Below are 23,841 nucleotides of genomic sequence, written 5' to 3'. Positions count from 1 at the left end.
AGAGACGACCTGACCTTATTATTCCCATGCATTAACCGAGCTCACCTTTTTAGTCAAGCGGAATAATAGCGTAATCTGATTGAAAATAGGCTTTTCCATACAATGCGAATTTATGTATGTACACATAACAGAATATCTTCGAATAAAAAAGCAACTCGAACAACAAATCGAGCATCAAAATGAGAAATATCCACTCTAAATATAGATTTACATCCCAATGTGTAATATATAGTATTATACGTGCAATAAGCAAGGATGCATATAAATATGGAAATGGATAAGCAAGGATGCATATAAAGTGCAATGTCGTGTCACCTTAAATGCAACCAGACACGGCGTTCGAGCGCAATTTCATTTGGAGGAAAATGCCATTATTGTATTATACGAGAGGATGTGGTCGGATTCTGCAAACCGGAAAACTTTAAACGTCGCTTAAATTTAATCCTCAGACGTCGCGTCTCTCGTCGACGTAATACAATAACGTTCCTGTACGTTTCTGCCTAACTTTACGATAGTTTTATATTGTACATATGTATAACGTTAGTTATAAAGTGGAAGTGTCCATACCTTAACATTGATTTTTGAAGCAAAATTCATTATATTTTTTAAGTGAAACTGAAAAAGTGAAAACCTGAAAAAATTAGCCTCTTTCTCCTTAAACACTTCATCGCGGCACCTCTATTGAAAAATTACAAAAATATACGAAATTAGCTAGATAGCCAAAATTATATAAATAAATAAAAATAAGATATTCTCTCCAACTTTATTAGTATTAAAAACTATCAATAGATGTCGTTGTAAAGAAAACGAAATAACATAATTTAGCTCCACTTAAAGTAGACTATGGGCCGAAGGGCGGGCGTGTTGCAATTTTAACCTATCTCAAGTACCCACCGGCTGTCGCACGGCGACAAAGTGGTTAAGAATGGATGCTAATTAATTGAACTTCAATTTTGATTGTATTCATTTTCATAATAATAATGTACACTCATGAATAATATATCGCACGAAAAACAAATTATTCAACTTTAATTCAATGTATTCAACATTAAATAAATTATTCCAACATCAAACAAATAAATTGCAGATAAAAACTAGAAATTATTTATTTGCACTTTTTTACAGCTACTATTTCAATTACAGGCAAACGTTATATTCCCAAAAAAGTACGTTTGTATCCATAACCTTCTTTTTTATTTGTCCAACTGAACGTTACTATATATGTATATATTAGTGATCTGGTAAGCGAATGGATTAATTGATTAATTCATATTATATCATAGATTAAATATATAAAATGAATAATCTTTTTGAATAAATTAATAATTATGATTCGGAAAGTGAAGAGGAAGCAAGTAAAATATTGTTTTTCAACAGCATAAGGTAAAGATGAAACTACAACTTTTGCCAACTAAGTTTTTAACAAAATTATATCATATTTATTCATCAATTTCCAAACTGAAAAGTATTCAATCATGATACTAAATTTCAAAATTTTATAAATCTAAGTGCATGATATTTGACGTATGCGCATACATTTTAAATAAAACTGCTAGTTACCACATCGTTTCAGATTTTTCCAGGGGGGGAGGCAAAGGTTGGTCTTTTTTTGATTGTTTTTATAAAACTTTTTTTTAATAAGCTTATTTTAATGACATTTAAACCTCTATGTATCAATAAATTTCAAATGCTTGCTATTTGCACAATACCTTATTCGACAAAAAAATATGTAGCGTATTTTTTTATAAGGACATAGATAAAGTGCAGAAGGTTTATTTTATGTATTTTAAATTAATTCAAAAAATAAGTTTTATACATACATAGTACGCATATGTAGTGACTCTAAACACCTCAAAGTTTTCGAGAAATCTTATTCTGCGTCTTCTCGTTCATTTTCCCCGCCGGCGAGTGACAGGTCCTAATCGAAAAATCCAATTTTGACGCAACGAGTGCACAAATCGGGCTTTCAAAAGAGGGAACATATTCCCGATAAACGTCCGGGCACTCATTCCCAATTAATCATAACCGAACGATTATATAAACGTCAAATATGTATATAATACTCGCACGTGTAGATACCTTAAGCCCATAGATAAAATACAGCCATACAGTTCGCTAGCTCAGAGGATTTTCATTCAACGGGGCTTTACTTTTTGCCAATCTTCAAAGGGACAACTCATTTTCTATTTTTCCGCCGTTTTCCTTCAACACGTAGCATTTTTCGCCATGTAAACTGTCGGACATATAACGACGATTAATGGTTTGCCAAAGAAACATACAGTCCATATATACCCGTCCAATTTAAACGCTTTATGCGAATTCATTTTATGTCGCATTCAAGCTTGACGTCTCACTTATTGCATTCAAAATAACCATCGCATTTTATATGTGATTTTTCTTTGATATATTTGCCATTAAAACTTATGAGTGACATTTAGCTCTAATCAAACATTTTTGTGTTGTAAGTTCCAGTATATGTTGCAATCCAATTATTCATTCCAACTTGTTCATGAAAATACTAGTTTGTTCATACACGAACTATTATTGGATTTAGTTTGAGTGCTAACAGTCGAAATCTATCTTCAAATAGACTCACTAGGTGTCGCATGAAACTTTTAGCTGTCAAAATGTCAAGTATTTTTTTATGTCAATAAATCATGCACGCTCGCCTAACAGATTGCACCAAAGCGGTGAGTGTGCTAAACAGATTAAGACTTGAGAAATTAGATATTACATAAATTAAATACATACACATGTAAATCGAAACAACACCTGGCATCTATGGTCAGACATTACAAACATCGTAAACAATAAGATCAATAACATTTTTCTTGTAACAATACGAATTTTTATATTCAATAATCATCCACAGAGACATCTATGGAGAGAAATCTGGCGAAACCTGAAATATAACAATAACTCAAGGTTTGCAATAGAAAATTGGATAGGAAAAGCCAATTTTACAAGGTCTGGCCAACAACGAGACTCTAGTGGGAATTGAACCCGTGACACCTTGCACGAAAGAATACAACACTCACCACTAGACCACGCTGCTGGTTAAATAAATTTAAACACGTCATAATTCACATTAAACCACACTAGACCACATTAAAATGTCATAATTCCCGTTTTCGTTTATATTACATATTCGCATAGAGAATGGGACAAACAATTGAGAATCCATGAATTTACATATGTATGCCTAATAGTTTTTGCAAGAAAAAACTAGTTCGTTTGTTGATTTGTTTTATTGTGTAGGTACACTATAACTGGCCAGATTAGTTCGTGTATGAAGAAACTAGTATGATAATGAACGAAGAAAATGTACATTTGGACTGTAACATATACAAACTGTAATCCCCGAAAAATTACTAAATACTCAAATAACATTTTTGTGAGAAAAATTCCTTTGTTTGAAATATTTGTTATGAAAAGGTTTAATATTATATATGTATGTTTGTACATACATAGTACAAAGTGTATATCAATAACAGATTTATCTAAAAAAAATTATGCATATCATATTGACTCATATATCATATATTACATTGGCAATAATATCCTTTAGAAAAACCTAATAAAGAAATAATAAAATAAATATTACATTTTCTTTGCTTAGTAATTAATATACAACCTTGAAAAATTTCACTGCTTTCTTCAATACACCTATGATCTATGTACATATATGAATAAAATCATTTACATAATAATAACCATGTATTTATTTTCCACCGTGTTCCCTTTATCTTATAAATTTTCTCTCTTAAAGTTTAGTACGGTTTGGGAGATCGTACATATATAATAAGCATAATATTAAAAAACAAAACATGTCTTTTCGTTGTAAGTGAGCAACCTAACTAATTTTCATTTATATCTTCAATTTATATGTTAAATTTATATACATTACTTTTCATGGTATACTCATATTTATTATGTGCATTGAACTAAAGTAAGTAGTTAAAATATTATATTTACACTGAACACGTTTTCAAAATGAAATTTATTCTTTGATGTAATCTATAAAGTAGCAATAAAGATGTGTTCATGAATATAAAGCACATACATATAAAAATATTAGATTAATAAATATAACCTGTATTTTTCCTTTCAAGTTAAGGAACAAATGTCACTGGCAATAAGCGAGAATAGACAACTTCTTTGTCATATCAAATTTTTATAATATATATTGTGAGAAGCAAATTGAAGTATAATGCAATTGTGTGGAACCCGCATGAAGCAAATTACTCTCTAATTTGTGTATTTTTTCTTTTTCATGTGAATTTTTTGTTGTTTTAATGTTTGGTCGCAGTGTCGTTTTCGGCAACTGGAAAGACACTGTGGCAAAAATTGTTTTAAAATATAAATTAAATTAAATACAAGTATCTCTACCATACTCCTTCCTTTTGGGCATCCTTGGGTATAATTCTTTTGTGCTTCGGACAAACTTCTCATTAATTTGTTTTGTTCTCCAGCTTCTCCGCATTAACAGTTGGGAATTGATGTGCCTAATAATTATGTCCGTGGTAGACATCATCATTTGGTGGTTGTACCGCCCGTACAGTTCTTTATCGGATGGCTCCTATTCCAAGAACTACCCAACTTTTCAGTGAAATCGTTGCTGCTGTGCCTGAATATGATATTTTCCACCTCAGTGAGCATAAGTCATTGGAGATTATTTTAATTTATTTATGTAGATGTCTGGTAGCCTGCGCCCATCATTATTTTTACTAGCCTCTCCATACTTCACTATCGATTTTATCGTCTGACGAAATTTGGGTTCTTACATGATCGTTTTCAAACTTTGCCATTTTGCTCGGTTTGGTCATCAATATATGTGGAAATGACTTCCGCCATTACGATGGTGAAAAATAATCGTAATAGACACGTTTGAGAATACTCCATCAACTTTCTCGTTGACGCCTATCGTCCACATTGTCGCATTTGTCCACACTGTTCCCATCGTTTTTTTCCTTTTCGCCACCATCTCGCTATGTCAGATTTTAATTGTTTAAACGCCTATAACTTTTTCATTTTCACTCTATATTTAATAAAAATTTTATAATTGTACGTGATGTATGAGTGGAATTTTGATATTCTCTCTTTCAGTTGGGCCTCACGGGAATGTTTTGTATTTGCAGCTGGTTCTTGTACATGCATACATATGTATATTAGTACTGACTGTTGATACAGGACATTCCCGATTTTTCTCATTATATTTTACCGTTACTATAAGTTTTTTGACTATGTGTGTATGTGAATGTGTATTTTCGACCATTGTGGCGCATTATTGATTCCTGTAATGCCACAAATACGCGTATGTGTATAAATATTCTGTTGTAACGAATTACTGCCACGTTCCGAAATATTAATTCTTGCAACAGAATGCGGTAGAATGAGATCTCGGTTGCAATTTGCACTAAACGAGTTATTGCCACTTCCTTATTACGTTGCACCACCGACGGTAATTATTCCCCGAGAGCGTTTTCGCATCTCATGGGACACCCTGCAGCGAGATGGTACACCCTGTACCACTATATCCATTTCGACGCGTCAAATTACTCGACGTCTCGTTTTTCGCCCTCAAAGCAATATAATCCGCAAGATTACGGTTTCGTCGACTGGAATAATTGATTTTTTCAGCTTACGAAAGTTTAAGGGAGGGCGAGTGGGGGGGGAGATTGCAAATTTAAAATGTCGAACGCAAAAATTCGATTGACGTGCTCTTAATTCGGAACATTTTTTTATGTACTACGTATATGTATTCCCGACATATGAAAAAATGCCGCCGACAAGATTATTTGTATCTGTGGATGTTAATTGAAATGTATTTACTGGATCTACGTGACGAGACAGAATTTTAAATTACAGAAAACACAAATATCGGAAGGCAAAGATCGAAAATCGAAAGATCTTAAGTCGAAAGATCAAAAAAAAATGGTGCATGGTAAACGGTACATACTCACTTAATTTGCGCGAGCAGGATACAACAGGAACAAGAGGAACATGCTTTTCCTCCCGTATTCTGCGCGCGCACATTAATACAGGAGGAAAAGCCTGTTCCTCTTGTTCCTGTTGTATCCTGCTCGCGCAAATTAAGTGAGTATGTACCGTTTACCATGCACCATTTTTTTTTTTTGATATTTCGACTTAAGATCTTTCGATTTTCGATCTTTGCGTTATCTGTAATTTAACATTCTGTCTCGTCACGGAGACCGGTATTTACTGAATTTCGCTAAATTGTTTAAGAATACTGCAAATTTACAAACTTGACCACAGATGTCTCTGTGGATGTTAATTGATATGTATTTACTTTATATAATACTAATGTTGCGTAGGGGTGGGTGGAGGATCCAAGTAAAAGGCCAACAGTCGTCTCACAGCATTTATTGATGATTCAGGAGATACACGTATTGCTAGTGTTCAGTCCAGAATGACATGATATCGCCTACGTACCGCCTTATAAAGGGTAGATCTCTCAGGACGCCTAATCTGTTTACCTGTTGTATAGTCACGTATTCGGATATGTATTTCCACGACATTGGGTCTCCCCGTACCGATTCTGAGAAATAACTAATAACGGTCATTGTTTAGCCTAAATGCACTTAGAGTCCAGATATAATCCTTGGAAGTAAGTGCATGCAATTAGTTAACCCGATAACAGATATCCGTTGGTCTAAGTGCAATTCGCTCAATCCGCGGCGTACGTAACACTAATAATACTTGTATCAAATGTACAATGTTTCTGGCCAGGACGCCTTCCTGGGGTTACCTGTTAAATAAAAAATGCAATCAAACAAACCATTGAAGGCACTGCAGAATTTTGAGTAAACGTGTCCGCCATTTTGATTTGTTTCGTTTGTTTTCGATTTGAAAACAAAAACAATACAATTTATTAGGCATCAAACGTGCCTCGTAGAAGCTCTACGTCTAAATAATCGTATTACTTGCGTGCGTCGGGGAGCGGGAAATATTCGAATGCGGCCACGCTACGTAGACGTGTCGTAGAATTTGCATCCGCATTATGTGAGATGTCGTGCTACGCGTAAAATATTCATTTAGCGTAGAGCTGTCGGATAAATCTCGCTTAAAATTTTCATCGCTCGCTACGCCCTTTTACGGTTCATTTGAAGGAGCTGGTTAACCCTCCCCGCGAGTTACGGCCAAAATTGCACACCTATGTATAATACGTAGCTGTGGCTTTTTTTTTTTGAAGGGTTACCCTTCAGGACTCGTTTGAAAGTTTCCATGCCTTTGGGGCGTGATATTTGTGGAAAAATTGCTGTGCAATTTTCATATTTTTCAGCAACAACTTGAGTTTAAATTTATATTATAATATACATACAAATGAGCAGTGCAAAAGCTGAGTAATATCAGTAGAATTTATTATAAAGAGTTTTTTTGAGCTTAAGAGCCTTAAAAAAAGCTTTCATATATTTCATATATCCCATTAAATTAATTAAAATAGTTTGCACTCTCAGAATTAAATTCGTATTGTAAAATGTGTATATGTCAGTGGCAAATTCTATTCTATTCTAAGCCCGCTTTAAAGGTCAAGGAATTTGACCCTTAAAGCCCTCAACATGAGGCCACCACCCCCCCCCCCCCCAACGAATACAGTCTAAGAAACCCTTTCGTCGGAGAACGAGACGGTTGTTCATGAATATCGCACAAGAACAACCGCACATCACTGTTCTAATAAAAAAACCACAGTGTACATAACCAAGTACAAAATAAACAACAACGCATGAACACATAAAGCGCGCATGCGTTAGGAAATAATACTTGAAATGTGCCGTGCAAATGCACGCACACCTCAAGTAAATTATATGCAAATTCTAGGCAAATTCTATGACAGTATCACCAATAACAACAATATCAGATTATTGAAAGGTCTCGGAGATTATATAAAATTATCTGCATCTACTTTTTTAGATTGCCGACTCTAAATGACTATAATGTATATAAATAGGTTTTAAATATGTAAGATATGATTTAGATAATGATAATTAGAACAGATCTGAGACGTATTGTGAACACGATGAAAAGTTTTTAAAAATAAAATCATATTTAAGTCACATTGTACATGTTGTTAAGTACCTCGCTTATCTTTCCATGTTCCAATACTCTACTTTCACTGTCCGCAGGTCATACGTGGGAATAATAAAACCATCATATTTGCATTAAGATATTTGGGATTAGACAGAAATGCCAAACATTGATTATAATAAGTCGATAAGAATCGATAATACAAACCGTACCTTCAATGCAACAGTTAATACAGTATAGTCAGAACATCAGATAATACATCGATCTATGTACATACCAACTACGCGTCTCTCCAAGTTCATCGTTCCAAGATTAAGTTTAAAAATGCTTTACGATTATACATACTGTCACGTGCCAATTAAATATCAAATAATTTTTCTTTTTTAAAACTACTTGGTTAACTAACCAAAATTTCTTTATTATTATTATATCGTTACATTTATCTTATTGGTAGAATTTAATTATGGAACGGAAAATTTAAATGGGATACGTAGAACTGTTTCACTTTAACTTTGCTTCACTATTTAGCCTTGTTCTGCTGCTGTGCTGACCGTCACTTGCGGGGCCGATAGTAATGACTAGCATTCTCGGAGATTCTGCTGCTGATGTGTTGACTGCTACTCTCGGTGTCTTGATTGTGATGAATCTCGGAGTCGATGGTAATGACTACCTGTCCCGATGGTGATGACTGTCTGCCACTTGCAGAGTCGATGGTGATTACTAACTTAAATTCTAACAGTAATGAGTTTATATACTTTTCTTTAAAATAATGAAGTGTTGAAGACACATGTCATGCAATTTTGGTTAGGTTAGGTTAGGTGTGCTATAAATCAATGGTGTTACTTATTAAATTAGGTGTGCCACAAATCAATGGTGCTACTTATTAAATTAGGTGTGCCACAAATCAATAGTGTGTCTTATCTCTAAAGGTTAGTCGACTACGTTGATAAGCGAGGTACATAACAATACATACTAGAAATAGTAAAAGTGTGCCTAGTGAAAAAGAAAAGATTCATGGTTAAAAGAATCTCTTTTATCATTATAACTTGTAACATAACAAAAATGTAATAAAATCCTAATAAACTTTTTGAAAATAAAACCAACCCCTGGAACGTGACAATACATATTGTATAGTAGACATATAGGGGAATTCCGAGATCGGAGTGACAGGCGCAGCAGTTGTATTAGAGGTAGTTTGTTGTATTTATCCATCGGTTTGCCAGCCTCGAATGAAGCACGGAACAAAACCGCCTAATATTTATACCCAACGTATACTCTCAACACAGAGAAATCATTGGTCGATGAATCGTGAGACCTTATTGGCTGTTGTATACAGCTTGTTCATACGTCAACGCCTTTTTTGGCGCGAAAGCAAGATCAAATGATCAGCGCTAGGAAGCCAGAGGTCCACAAGCACTATTATCTCTACGTCACGTTATGTACATACATATATACGTCTCTCGTGTAGTGAATATATGTCAGCTGATGATCAATTCGGAATAAGATAACAGAAAATTATTTGTGACGCCATAATTGAAAGAAAGGCATCTGCAGTGTGGGATGGGGATAAAGTAGGTGATGTTTATACTTACTTTGGTTATCCATGTGATCGTATTTCAGGTACAGCTACAAATATGTATTCGCTTTTAAAATTAAAATTAAAAACATAAAGAACTTGTTGATGCCATATTAAAATGTCAAATTATTATTATTAATAAATTAAAATTAAAATAAAAAAAATTGGTAATCCAAAACGTGAACAAAAAAATGTAGACAATAAAGTTTTATTTCCATCACGTTTTCGCCCGATTTTTCCGGGTTTTTTAACTCAAAGGGAAATTATCGCCGCACTAAAAACAACGCTTGCAAGCCATAAAGAGCTTATATTTGAAAAGTGCTTTTTTTATTATTTTTTCTTAAGCGAAATAAGTGCATCGTTACGATGCCATAATGGCGAGTCGTGCAACTGGAGAACGGCGGATTTTATGAATAACATTTATGCGAAGTCGCGAACGATAGCGACTCACTTTTATTGTGTGAAAAAGTCTTAAAAAAGGTCCTGTTTCGTAAGAAAAAGGGAAGAAAAAAATAAAATTGAATTGTCGCAACACCAAACATCGCGAAACGAGGCGAAGTTTTCCAGTGCCAAATTGCGACTTGTGTTCCTTTTTCCGTTGGGTCTTCGCGAGCATTGGACATAGAGCGTATTGCTTTTGATTAATATCATGAATAGGCTTTATACCGATGTCCAAAACCACAAGAAAATAAAAAAAAGAAAGATTTTCATCATTTTTAATATAAAATGTCTCTTATAATACAATACAATTGCAAAAAAAAAACAATAACTACATAAACTGTGAGTTTGTGAATAAATAATAATACGTGTCAACAATATAAAATACTCATTTACAATTATACTGTAGAATCGACAAAATTCTTTCCATAATATATAAAAATATATACTCAGAATCCTTATTTATTATTATAATGGAACAACAGCGGCGAATCGGTGAATCTCCTTGTACACAAGTCGGATATCTTCACCTTTGAAGTTGTGGAATAGTGGATTTATTGAAGATCACCAGCAGGATTCACAATTTCAGCCGCTTTATGTCCTCGAGCCGAAAATCGCTCCTGAAACAGGAAAACGTCAAAAAGTTAGCATTGTTTGTGAGAGGGAAAAAATAAAATAAAGGAGACGAGAATATGAAAAAAGTCATCGATCTCGTTGAATTTAAAAAGCTTTCTCCGAAGAAGATGAAGATGAAGAAGGAGAAGGGAAAATATCGAGAAAACTTTTTAATTGAACCTGACGCTCGACTTCGAACGGAAAAATTAAAATCAATAACGGCTAAATTAAGATTGTTCAATATGTACACACCCTCTTTCAATGTAAAAAAAATTGATAATTAAAATAAAAAGTCAGGAAAACAAGGATCTAAGACATAAACCGTAAAGTACAAAGTAACACAGCGAATATAAATAATTTTTATAATACCAAAATCCATACTCAAAAATATGGAGGTACTATAATATTGTCTATACACGAACTGATCATCACAGGATAGTTCATTTACGGACTGTTTGGCCTGGACCATTCATCAAAAGACAATTCATCTAGCCGACAATTCACCCAGGACCTATTCATCTAACATAAACACCAATGAAAATAATTAAATGCAAAAAATATATGTAAATTTTGGAACGTCAACTGTGATGTAATTAATGTCATACTCATAATATAATATTTACTCGACATTTAAATATCATAATATTCAAATTAATAAAGATCCATTACTCAAATGCAACGTACATTATATCAAGAGTGAGGTGACACTTTCGGAAGACAGATTATTATCAAATAGTTAATTCACATTGCACTTGATAGTGAAATGATTGAGATATATTCAACTGGCAATAACATATTTTGAATTTTAATTTTTTTTTTTGACGAATCTTCCCTTAGATGAATAGATTTGTCTTAGATGAATCGTCCTTCTGATGAATGCTCCATGATGAATAGCGTGTGGATGAACTGTACTCTGATTTATTTATTTAAAGTTTGGACCATTATGGCATAACAGGAGTTCTTAATTCGCCACAGTTATTGAAAATACAACACAAGAAACAAAAAATATTTTAATTATACAGAAATAAAATACACATTTATACATACAATTCATAAAAAAAGCAATAGCAATAGAGTTCAGTCACAAAATATATACATAATCATATTAAAATTTAAGGATACAAATTGAGAATGTCTTGCATCAAAGTATGTACCAATATATGTGCATATGTACATATGTATATATGTGCATATATATACATACATATGTATGAACAAGTACCAAACATCTCCAAGTACCAGTCGTGAATACGAAACATCTCCATGAGGCCTATGTATATAGAAGAGAGAAGATTCACTCATACATCAAATCCAATTATGAAAATAATGATGAGCGCAGGCTACCATAAAAATAGCTGAAAATACTCCCTGATAACCTGCACTCACAGAAAATATCACATTTAGGCACAGCAGCAATGATGAATCGTCCAGCAATGAACCGTCTTGTAATGAACCCTATATTTAATATTGTCATTATGAACTATGTCGAATTGGTTCCTGAAAAGTTCATATAATACATATTATGTATACATACGTACATATTTGAGCATTCGAATCATCGAACGATAGCACTTTGAGTCGGCAACAAAAAACCTTCGGAAATATCTTTCTGCATTTTTTATCGGTCGAACGTCAGAAAGGGGCATAAATTTATCTATAATACATTTTCGCGAAACATACAAAAAATATCTAGAAGGGACGAGTAAGAAAGGAAAAAAAACAATAAAACTTGCCACACTAGGGCTTCACCTCATCAAAGACCCGTTAGGTTTCGCTGAGCAAACGTAACGACGGACGCCGAACGGAAGCCCACTGTTTTGTTTTTCGCAGCATTACCGATTTATGCGACATTAATAAACATGAGGGATGATATTTCTGAAGGGCAGCGTGTGCGAAGGGGCTAAGGGCCACAACACAAAGGCGCAAAAGGCGAAGTCACCGTAGAAATACAGGACTAGCACGACCAAGAAGACGTCGGACTGGAGCAAAGCAACACAAAGGGAGACAATAATCGTAAAATTGACGAGGGATAAGCCGCGAAATAAAACATTTCGAGACGACGAAACAAAAGCGACGTTGATATTTAAATGCGCGAGACAAAAGCGAGCGATTTAACGACGAGGTCAACACCCCAACCCCCCCACCCCCCCATTCCATAACGAAAAGAAATAAATAACGATAAAAGTCCCTTTCGTTAGACGGTTTTTCTAAAGCTACTGATTGGTGGATGTCAGACGTGAATTTTTTAATATTCAAAAGCGAAGATTTATGAAAAAAAAGGTCTCACAATGGAGAATCTTTTTATTTGTAAGTACTCAGAATTATTGACGTGAAAACAAATTATGGCAGTTTAAGTATTGCCAATTCAAAAAATATGTATATGTACATATATATGCATATAAATGATAGCTTCAGTCAAATGATAGCTTCTTGTACAGTCTATTAAATATGTCTAAAATATTTTACAATGTTATACGAATAACATAAAAACTTGTTTTTACTACAGTTTTTTAGCTTGATACTAAAAATACTAAAACTAATTTCTGGGACAACGCAGCATGTAAATATTCTGGTGTAACGCAGCATGTAAATATGAGGTTATACATATGTACATATATTCGCCGATGACTTTCAAACGTTTCTACGGGTTACTAAGATGGTATTTTTCCACCGCGACATCCAAAATATCAATGTCAAGTGGAATCTGAGGCAAAAATACATATCTAAGTTTGCGAAATATCAGATGGATTTGACAATCGGAAGTGGTACCTTTTCCAACCTTTCGATAAAAGTTGAAAACAAAGATAGACCAGTTGGCGTCGAGGGACGTCAAAATCTAGAGGCTGCATTTAGTCGTAACACACATGTTTTACAGCATTATAATATAAACATTTTATAATGCATTATATAATCTATAAGTGAAGTAAAAATATATATATGAGAGATAATGAGAACCTATAATGCAAATTAAAATCTGACATAAAGGGGCTGAAAGTCAAGCACACAAGGCTACCGGCCCTTGGCAAAGTCTAAGGCCTAGTTCATAGTCTCGACAATGTCGCTGCGACAAAGTCGCAGAAGTGTCGCTGTTCATACCAATGTCTAATAGTGTTCATAGTAAACGCGACAAACTGTCGAGAATTTTAGTCCTTGTCAAAAATTTTAGACTTTTTAAATATGTCTATGAATATTATAATTCACTATCCACTAAGCGGAAACAATTTAGATCTCTATCGGGGGCCAAACCTCGCAAAATGGCAAAGTTTCAAAGCGGTCGGAAGAGTTCTTGGAGACTTGTTCAAAAAAATGTGCTAAGTGAAACTAAGTAAAACCTTGTAATATAAAAAGTATATATTATACTATACAAAATTGGGTAAAATTATGAATGGAAAATTTTCCATATTACACAGATACCTGTTTTAAATATGGATATATGTATGTAAGTTGCATAACCAGCAACTCAGTGGTTAGCGTATAATGTTCGAGCCCTGATCCAGTGTTGCTGGCCAGACCTAGAATATTGTATATACAGTCGATCGTTTCCCATCAGAGTTTTTCAATTTATCTGATTTGATTGTTGAAACGATTCCTACCAAATTGGCCACAAAATAAACTAAATTAAATTCAAATTAACCATTATTTGAATTTAATTTCAAATTTCAAATATTATATAATTTGTTTACATATATGTATGTTGGGCATATGTGTCACCTTGGGGCATTTTGGTAATGATATTATGGTAAAAATATTTTTTTATATAAAAAAAATATATGGAAAAATCAATGATTTTCATAATATCTTCTAGCTAATTAGCATTCATAAAAAACAGACACGTCTTTAACTGGTCTGTAGTATTAAGATTTTTCGGTAAGTATTTATTAAAAATATTCAGTAAATAAAATAAGCGGTAAGTACATTCAGTCAGTACGTACATATGTAGGTATATCGATTGGTAAGTAATTCTAATAAATGGCCAGTTATTTTGTTATTTGACGTATGATTTTCGAACATTAACTTCTCACACACACACACACAGATAGCGCTATCACATATGCATGAAAATAGCCCCAAACTCTCATTTTTTATTCCGAAAGCACGCTTCACCACCGGAGACTAGTTATATCCGTACTAACTGCTTGAGTCAGTGAAATTATAATCTCACTAGTGAAATTATAATTTCACTGACAATAGCAGTTTCACTATAATATATACATAACTTATTCTGAAATGAATGTATCAAAGATTGAAAAATCACATAAACAAAATATGCATGCATGCAAAACATGTACTTATAAATAACTAGTGGTTTTCCCCTGCTTCGCTCGGTATTTGTAAACAATAGTGTAATCTAATAGTTAACATTTTTTTTAATTTATTTGAATAGTTTTATTTTATATAAATTTATTTAAATATTCATTTGTTTTTTTTTTATTAAATTGACTGTCATGAACAAACAAACATATGTATGTATATATTATACTAAGTCTCTTTCGAAATTATATGTTTACCAGAATCCGGCGCCTTCGCCCTCAGGACTGCGCCCCCGGAGACTTTGCCCTCAGCGCCTTCACCCCTGGCGTTCCTCGGGACTTCGCCCCCGGGACTTTCGAATCCTTTGATTCGAAAAAAAATCGAATCGGCGCCTATGAATCGAAAGTGTTGCTTACGAACCAACCAACCAATGTTACATACATATATGCATACATACATACATACATATATACATATATGCAGTCTCTTTCGAAATTATATATTAGATGAATATATTCACAATAATAATAATAAATGAATAAAGTTTGTGTATTAATACACGTTATAATTTATTACAAATCAATTTCACTCGAAAACTACCGTATAATATAAACTAGAAATTCCAACACGGTGTATTATAATAGTTAACGAGTTTTACCGAGCATAATTTTCAACAGTAGGTACCTACCCAAACGAAAACAACCAACTTCTCAACAACATCGACTACGTAATACCTACCTACGTGTGTAATACCTACCCACTAAATCGGCCCAAATTCGAAATACGTTGATGCGTTGCGACGTAATTAAAATTAGATTATACGCGAAACTACGCAACGTTCGATATTGAAGCATGTAACTTACATACATATATAGGTATGCATGTATATAATACATACATACATGAGTATATTTGTAATATGTGTATGTGATATGTATGTACGATACATTTAATCTGTACAAATCAAAGTTTTCCAAACGCTCAACTGTGGAAACGTTCCACAAACGTATAAAATTAAAATTGAACTTTAAATATAATACCACTAGTTGTTTTACCCAGCTTCGCTCAGTATTTGTAATATAAACAGCGTAAACATGGCAAATCTAATAGTAAATATTCATTTGTTTTTTTTTATATAATTTATATGAATCGAAAAAAAATAATATTCAACCAATCGAATCATCGTCATAGAAACTTTGACTTGTTTTCGATTCCCAACCAAAAACACTTACATACAAAGTCTCGACTGGTGATTGCAGAAGTACCTTTAAGCCCGCCGGAGCATTTGAAATTTCCAGTATGAATGTAAAAATTCAAAATGATTTTCAGTCGATACATTGAAAATATCCAAATATGTATGTTTTATTTATAGATTCTGCGTGTGCGTGAATCATATATGACCTTATTTGTTCGAGAACTAGATTTTACGACTTGTGAGTTCTGAAAAAACTGCGAACAATGGAACGGATTTTTCAAATACTGAAAATAAATACCGAAAACGATACGGCGTACTGAAATTTGGCTAAATTTAGAATTTCACCAATATGTGTACAGTGTACATATCAAACCAATTTCACAGACAATTTTCAAGAATCAAATGGGGGCGTAAAGGAATGAAACGACGGAGTGTTACACGACTGTTTATTATGACGGTTGGGAAGGAAGTAGATCAGTGGCGAGCAACATGGCGAGTATCAGTGGCGAGCACCATCGCAGGATGGTGACCGAAACTCGAACATGTCGTAGAGCCGCTACAAATCTATATTAATTGATGATGAAACAATAACAATGGCGGAGGAATTAAATTGAATTCTGAAAAACGTAGAAAACCCCAATACAAATAAAACTAATCATTTGGGGAATTTAAAGCAAGATTTTTCTCTTTTTAAAAACACGCAAAAGCGTACCGTCAATCTTGATAAACTTTATAATGCTCTTTGTACCGTTAAACCTACATCTACGGATAACGAGAGAACATTTTCGGTATCAAAAAAATTTTGCGCTAACATGAGATTGGCATTGGGGGATAGGTCTCTCAATGCTTTAGTATTTCGAAAATATTATTATGCTAAAATTAGGAAAACAAAATAAAATTTTAAATTTATTGTTTGCCTATATTATTTTGCCTATATATTTGCCGAATGCCGAAATCGAATCATCTAACAAAATTTTCAGAACTGTATATTACATATATATTGCAAATATAGGAGGTTTGTAAAAATAATAAACCTTATTCACACCACTTTGATTGACTTTTCAAGTTAATTAACATTTGATTTTTTATAAATATTTGTACTACCAATATTAGGATACATGTTTTTTAAGTAACGAAAAAGCGTAGGGGGGGTTCGTAAAAATTAAACACCGGCTGGTACTTTTTTATTTAGCACTACAAACACCACTGTGTATTATACATTGTATTTGTATTTGTTTATTACATGTTCTATAATATTTTTTCGGAATTGTATAATGAAACAAAATAAAAAATAAAGAAAATTTGAAAAAGTTTTTTATTTTGATATTGCACCATGATCCGTCGGATTTTCAAAATATTGGACCCGGATCCGTCGGGTTTTGAAAACCCAGGTTTTCAGAAACTCTAGTTGTCAGACCAATTAGCGAAATGAAATATAGAAGAGCCTTGTAAAAAATTGTGAGGAAAAATCAAAGGTTTCCACAATGTTCAAGCATTATTTAGCATTCATAAAAAAGGAATGTATCCAATTGGTGAGTCACTTCAAATGTTTACTCTTGGCTGCACTTCATTAAAATGGACGATAAATATACAGAAACCTTTGAGAAGCACTACCGTTTCGAATATATGTATATATTGCAATACTACCTCCAGATATGAAAACAACATTAGCAAAAGAAAGAGAGGCAGACGCGGAGGGTAGGAGAGGGGCGTAATTGAATATCGTTTTGTGAGGAATCGTCGGGCCATTTTCGCGACGAAAGAATGAGCATTTTGTGAGTGTGCGAAAACGCGATGCAAACAAAAGAAAATACACAGGCTTTTATCGGTGGAGGACCCCGTGCGCTCCAGACAATGATAACCGACGAAAACTTAGGTTATCGCTAGCCCTTTGTCTGGTAAACAGGGACAATGAAATAATTCGAGAGAATTTAGTGCGAATGGTACTCTATCTCTCTTTCTCTAGAGTGCAAACACACCGCCATTCGAACTCGACGAGTACAGATACTGCTGGCTGGGCTGTTAATAACAAACATAAATATTATACATAAACATTACGCACGATATAAATATAATGTAAAAGAAACATTAATTAAATATTAGCCAGCAGTATGGATCGGTGGTTGCGTTAATAATAAGCACCGAGAGGTTACTGGGTTCAATCCCGTGCTAATCTTTAATGCTGCTGGTCAGACTTGGATTATCATTATCAAACTTAGATATACTATCAAAGTTTGTCAATTTATCTGATTTTATTGTTGAAAAGGTTCCTCCATCAAATTAGCAAAACCCATCCTACCCACTGTACATATATTGTATATCCACAGCATCTGAATTTGATTTATTTACAATATATAAAAATGTATGTATAAGTCTAAATCCACATATGTCTATGGATTAATTCATTAATTAATTAATTTCGTATAAACAATGCTGGAATGTTTGTAATTGGCTAGGAAGGCGCATTGGGGTTTAACTGTTAGGCCTCTTTGGTATATATAGATATATATGTATATATATATATATATATATATATATATATATATATATATATATATATATATATATACATATATATATATATATATATATATATATATATATATATATATATATATATATATATATATATATATATATATATATATATATATATATATATATATATCTATGTAAAAATAAAATAATTAGTATGAAGGAAGCGATGTATGTTGTGGTCATCGAAATAATGCATGTTGAGCAAGATGGAGGGTGAGTGGAAATTGAAAAGAAAATTAAACGTGGAAATCCGTTTAGGGATCTCGTCGAGTGTTCGCATTTCCAGCGCTAGGGTAGGTAACATTTTCACGTAACGAGAAACGACACCATTACAAGCGCAAGTAACGGTGCAAAATCGCAAACTGAAAACCGTTTTCCGTACAACGACCACGATAAAAACCATTACCGACAATTGCATAAACAGCCTCATTAAAATTATAAATTTCGCCATTATACACTCGTATAATACGTACGTTGGATTCAAAATGGTCAATTATTGCAGGTTTATTAAATTTCACTAACATACGTACATACATATGTATCTATATAAGCTGTCATCACGTCGATCTGACGGTTGGTTATGAATAAATTTCCTTTGTACACCAACGACTCATCCGCGAGTCGCACCTTTACTCATCTGTACGCCAGCGTCTCACGGATGAGACACGTCGATTTATCTTACAACGCAATACAATAAAATATTCAACACTTGCCTTACTGTGCTAAATATCCGCTAGCCATTGTGATGGACGCCAAGCGTCCAGTCAAAAATGTGTGTTTTCAGTTTAAATCATGCAAAATCTGCGAGTTTAATTATTATAATTAGCTATAAAATTATTTTATTGTGTATTAAACACCGAATTATATAAAATAAGTGCAAGAACGGAAAAAAAATAACAGTTGAAGCAGAGGCGTCATTTAAAGCGGATATCATTCTAACACTGACCGTTGAGCGCGGCGGGTACTAAATTCCCCCTCTTTTTCGCAACTGTGAGGCATTTGTACAATGGGCTTCCCGCGAAAATAATTATTTGTGTTAATATTGATCATTTTTTTTTTTCGTAATGACATAATTCGAATCATAAAGGTTTTAATGAGAAATACATAAAATATGAAGACCTTGCATAATATTTAATTCATCATACATACATACATATTAAAACAAACTTGGTTACAAAAATAAATAAATCTTTCAGGATTTTATGTTTTTAAAAATTGCTGGTAAAGATCAAATATTTCACGAATGGTAACTAATTGGTTGAATTTAATTTAATTTATTAAATTTATATTTACTATGGTGTCATAACGGCTTTTTACCCCAATGCGATTTATACATATGTACTTTTATAACATTGTTATTATGAATTTTAAATTGTATTCAAATAATAGTGACAAATGAGGATAGATTGCCAATTTATTTGGAGTCGTTTCAATAATGATATCAGTTATATTGTCAAACTTTGATAGGGAACGATTGAACTGGAGTCATATCCTAAGTCTGGCCAGGGATTGAACCCATGACACCTCAGTTGATGGCATTATACGCTAGCCGCTGAGCTATGTTGTTGGTTAAATCAAATTTCTTAACAGACAAGCATTGAAAACACGAATATTAGAACAAATTAGTACTCCTTACATATATCTCAGTAAACTGTCATTACAATTTAGGTAAGCTAATGTACATATAAATCAAGCGCTTGGCCTTTACTTCCCTTCTAAAATGGCGACAATTAAACAAAGGATAATACTTATGACATTAACACACCCTGTATGCTCACACATCAGCATCTAGAGCAGAGAGGATCGATGCTCGAAAATCTCGCTGAAAATGCGTGCCAGTTCATACGTCTCGCCAGCTGGGAAAACGAATTATGGCCAGGATGGTGCGAGTCTCGGGAAAAATCCGCTGGAAAATATATGGAGAGGGAAAGCGTGACGCGTCTCTAAGTCCGGCGTATAAATCTAGAGGGTCGATCTAGGCGTAGGACGCCTCTGGGAAATATTATCTCGACCGGAAGTGCCGCAGATGACGCTGGCATCCGCGTCCAGCCTCGGGTCGGAAAATCGCGAGCGGTCCCGCTAAAAAGAAAACCGTGTCGAGCGCGAGCGTTTTATTTCGTCACGCGCCCGATGAAAAACTCATGAGATTTTCACAAAAACGCACATACTAAATGCGCCAACACTTAAAGTGTATTCTCGTGTACGGCTCGGGTCGTGTACGATGAATAAAACACAATTTAATTTTGGACACAGATAAATCTGAATTAATACGTCGGAAAGGACAGTGATTCGCTTTATATGTCATTAGAGTGCATTTCTGGCGTAGCCTGGCGTAGCCTGGCGTAGCCAGGCGTTGCTCGGGCAAGTAAAAGTTGGAAAAAAGCATTTAAAAGATATGCATAGAACTATATAAAGCATACAATGTATATATATAAAGCATACAATGTAAACATATATATAAAGCATACAATTATAGCATTGCATCGGAGAAAAAAATATTTTATTACAAAAATAAAATAACTTATTTTTGACGAAGAACTACATACATCTATACATACATACAGTACCCGTGATAGTAAAATACATAGACTTGAATTGAGACTAACGCATAGCAATCTACTTCGGTTTCAGGAATTTCACATATCGATTTACCTCAAAAATGATTTGGACTATAAATAAGAGGATAATTAGGACAACGGGGTTTTGCTGTTATTAACTAAATAATAAAACTTTTTTGCTCTCTTACTTGTTGAGAACACTGTTGGAACGGTGTATTGTTATTTTTCATTGCCCTGATAACCATCCAATGTCTAATTATGACAAACATCAAGATGAAACTCGTTATAAAAGTGAAAAGATGAAATTTAAAAAATCATTTAAAGAAAATAAAATTAAAAAATCTTTATTTTAAATGTAATAGTGAGTAGAATAATTGCATCTGCGAATGAAGGAGTCTCGAGTATGGCTTTGGATGGGTCTCGAATGAGAAAATTAAAGGTAAAAATTATCCTCGGTTGAACAGTTCCTGCATTGTGAGAGGCTTTGCACTCGAACAGTCGCCCAGTAAAGGAAACGGAGAAAATTAAGAAAAAGTAAAAGGATTATAGGAGGTAATAGACACCCGCCGGTGAAATCTGAAAAGGCTCTCACTAGCAAAAACGAAAACAAAAGAGACTAAGTCCGCCAGGTTCAATGCATACAAAAGGGAAATCGTGAAACGAGAAGACGCGTTTAGAGAAAAGACTCTATAACTACCGAAACGTAATAACATTAATAATATAAATGAAACTTTGCTTTAGGACAGACCTCACAGCCTCGCAAACTGACACTAAGGTACCAGAGGCAATCTACGCTAAAAGCCCTTAAGCTTTTCCAACACAAACTATTACACTATACACGGAAAACAGCAACTACATATGTATACACTGCGAGAATTTAATACTAACATTGAATTGATAGTGCAAATCGTATTGGGATTTACGCTCTGAGCTTTACCAATATTCCCAGTGCACATTTGAGAGAAAATTTCGATATGCTTTTTATATCGAATCTGTAATCAATGGAAGCTGTCGAAGTACAATAAAACAAAATTTCAACAATTTCGTCGTGAACGACTCTTGAATCGACTACTGCTGCTGTATCGGCAACTTTTCGCATAACATTCTACTGGTGATTCAATCAAAACTTCAAACTTGAGTCAATTGCTTTCAATAGTACGAATAAAAAAGATTGATTTTCAACGTCGGCGCGAAATTAATTTTGAATGGGCTATATAAACCAGCAGCGTAGACTAGAGGTTAGCATATTATGTTTTCGAGCATAGTAGTCGCGGTTTAAGTCCCACTAGTGGCTGCTGGCCAGACCTTAGTTTGTTAGTCAGAGTTAACCAATGTTTCTGATTTTCATTGAAACGGTTCCTGTAAAATTGACATCTTCTTTGGTCTCTTTCTCTTATAAATCTGAAGCTATTCAGCGTCTTGAGGTTCGCCGATTTGTTAATAAATGCTGCAAAAATTTCTCCAAATATATAGATGATGTTGTATGAATTCGCATTTTAAAAATGCTTATATTGATTGTATTGATCGTATTATATAAATTCTATCAATGCTAATTTGCATTGTTTCACCATAGATGTCGTATATTGTTTGACACAGATGCGTTTGTGTTTATGTGCATGTGCATATGTATTTATGTATTTTTTTCTCATTTATTCAATTATTATTACTTTGTTTTCGTAATCAACCAGGAAGGCGAATTTGGGTTTACCTGTTAGGCCTTCCTGGTATAAATATGTATATAAATAAAATATAGATAATGTAAAAATATATATTAATAATTATGTAGTTACATATAAACTTGTGTTTCTTAGTCTGTATTAGTGCACTCGTGGCTTTTGCTCGATCTATTAATGCGAGTGTATATGTTCGATTGAATAAATAAAATAAAATCTATATTTTAATATTCAAGTCTGCAACGAAAGCCATCCACGTAATATCTGTTCGTATAAAAATTCGGATTTGGGGCAAAGTTGCACAAAAGCTTCTTATACAAAACGTCGAATCTAAGACGCCTGCAATTGAAGTCTTGCCCGCAGAGTATAAGCGAGACGAACGTAAAAAATAAAAAAGAGAGAGGTGTTCAGAAATGACAACGTAAAAAAGGTTCAGGGTAGGGCATTTATTTTTCAAGGCGAACGGGGGGGTCGTAAAACAAAACTTCAACCATATAACTTTTCGCGATTATCCGCCAAAAATCCTCCGGTCGGTTATAAAGCGACGAAATATTCGCCACAGCGAGAAAACGACTAATAAAAAAAATAATATAGCGCCCATACCGAACTTTAATTTAAAATAAATAAAACTGAAAGGCTTTAAATTCAAATTCAAATTTGCACAGAGTACCTATAGAGAACGAGGTTCTCAGAGAGGGGGTGAAAAAAGTTGAAATAATAATCTAGCGGTGAATTAGGCGAACGAACACGAGATAAAAACTGTTTAAACTTTCAGACGGTTGATTTTCGAAGGATCAAATTAAGGATGGATCCCGTCCTATCCCGTGTACTTTGTTTTGCGCCCAAAATCGGTTTCGCTTCGAAGTTGAACAACCCCCTCCACCCACCACCCTTCCCTCCGATCCCCCCGATAACTAGTTTGGAAAACACTGGCAGCCAGTCATTTACATT

At 33.9% G+C, this 23,841-nt stretch overlaps 1 protein-coding gene across 1 annotated transcript in view; it reads right to left on the bottom strand.

Annotated features, from left to right (window-relative positions):
- Nucleotides 1-10,321: 10,321 nt before the first annotated feature.
- Nucleotides 10,322-23,841, bottom strand: part of Cog4 (conserved oligomeric Golgi complex subunit 4) — a 50,149-nt gene continuing 36,629 nt past the window's right edge. The window contains exon 13 of the mRNA XM_077443853.1: nucleotides 10,322-10,680. Coding sequence (XP_077299979.1) covers nucleotides 10,638-10,680 — 43 coding nt within the window. The 3' untranslated portion in view covers nucleotides 10,322-10,637. The remainder of the gene's footprint in view (nucleotides 10,681-23,841) is intronic.

The sequence above is a fragment of the Arctopsyche grandis genome, chromosome 13 (genome assembly GCF_051622035.1).
Source record: "Arctopsyche grandis isolate Sample6627 chromosome 13, ASM5162203v2, whole genome shotgun sequence".
NCBI lineage: Eukaryota > Metazoa > Arthropoda > Insecta > Trichoptera > Hydropsychidae > Arctopsyche > Arctopsyche grandis.
This window is presented reverse-complemented; position numbering and strand designations above follow the sequence as displayed.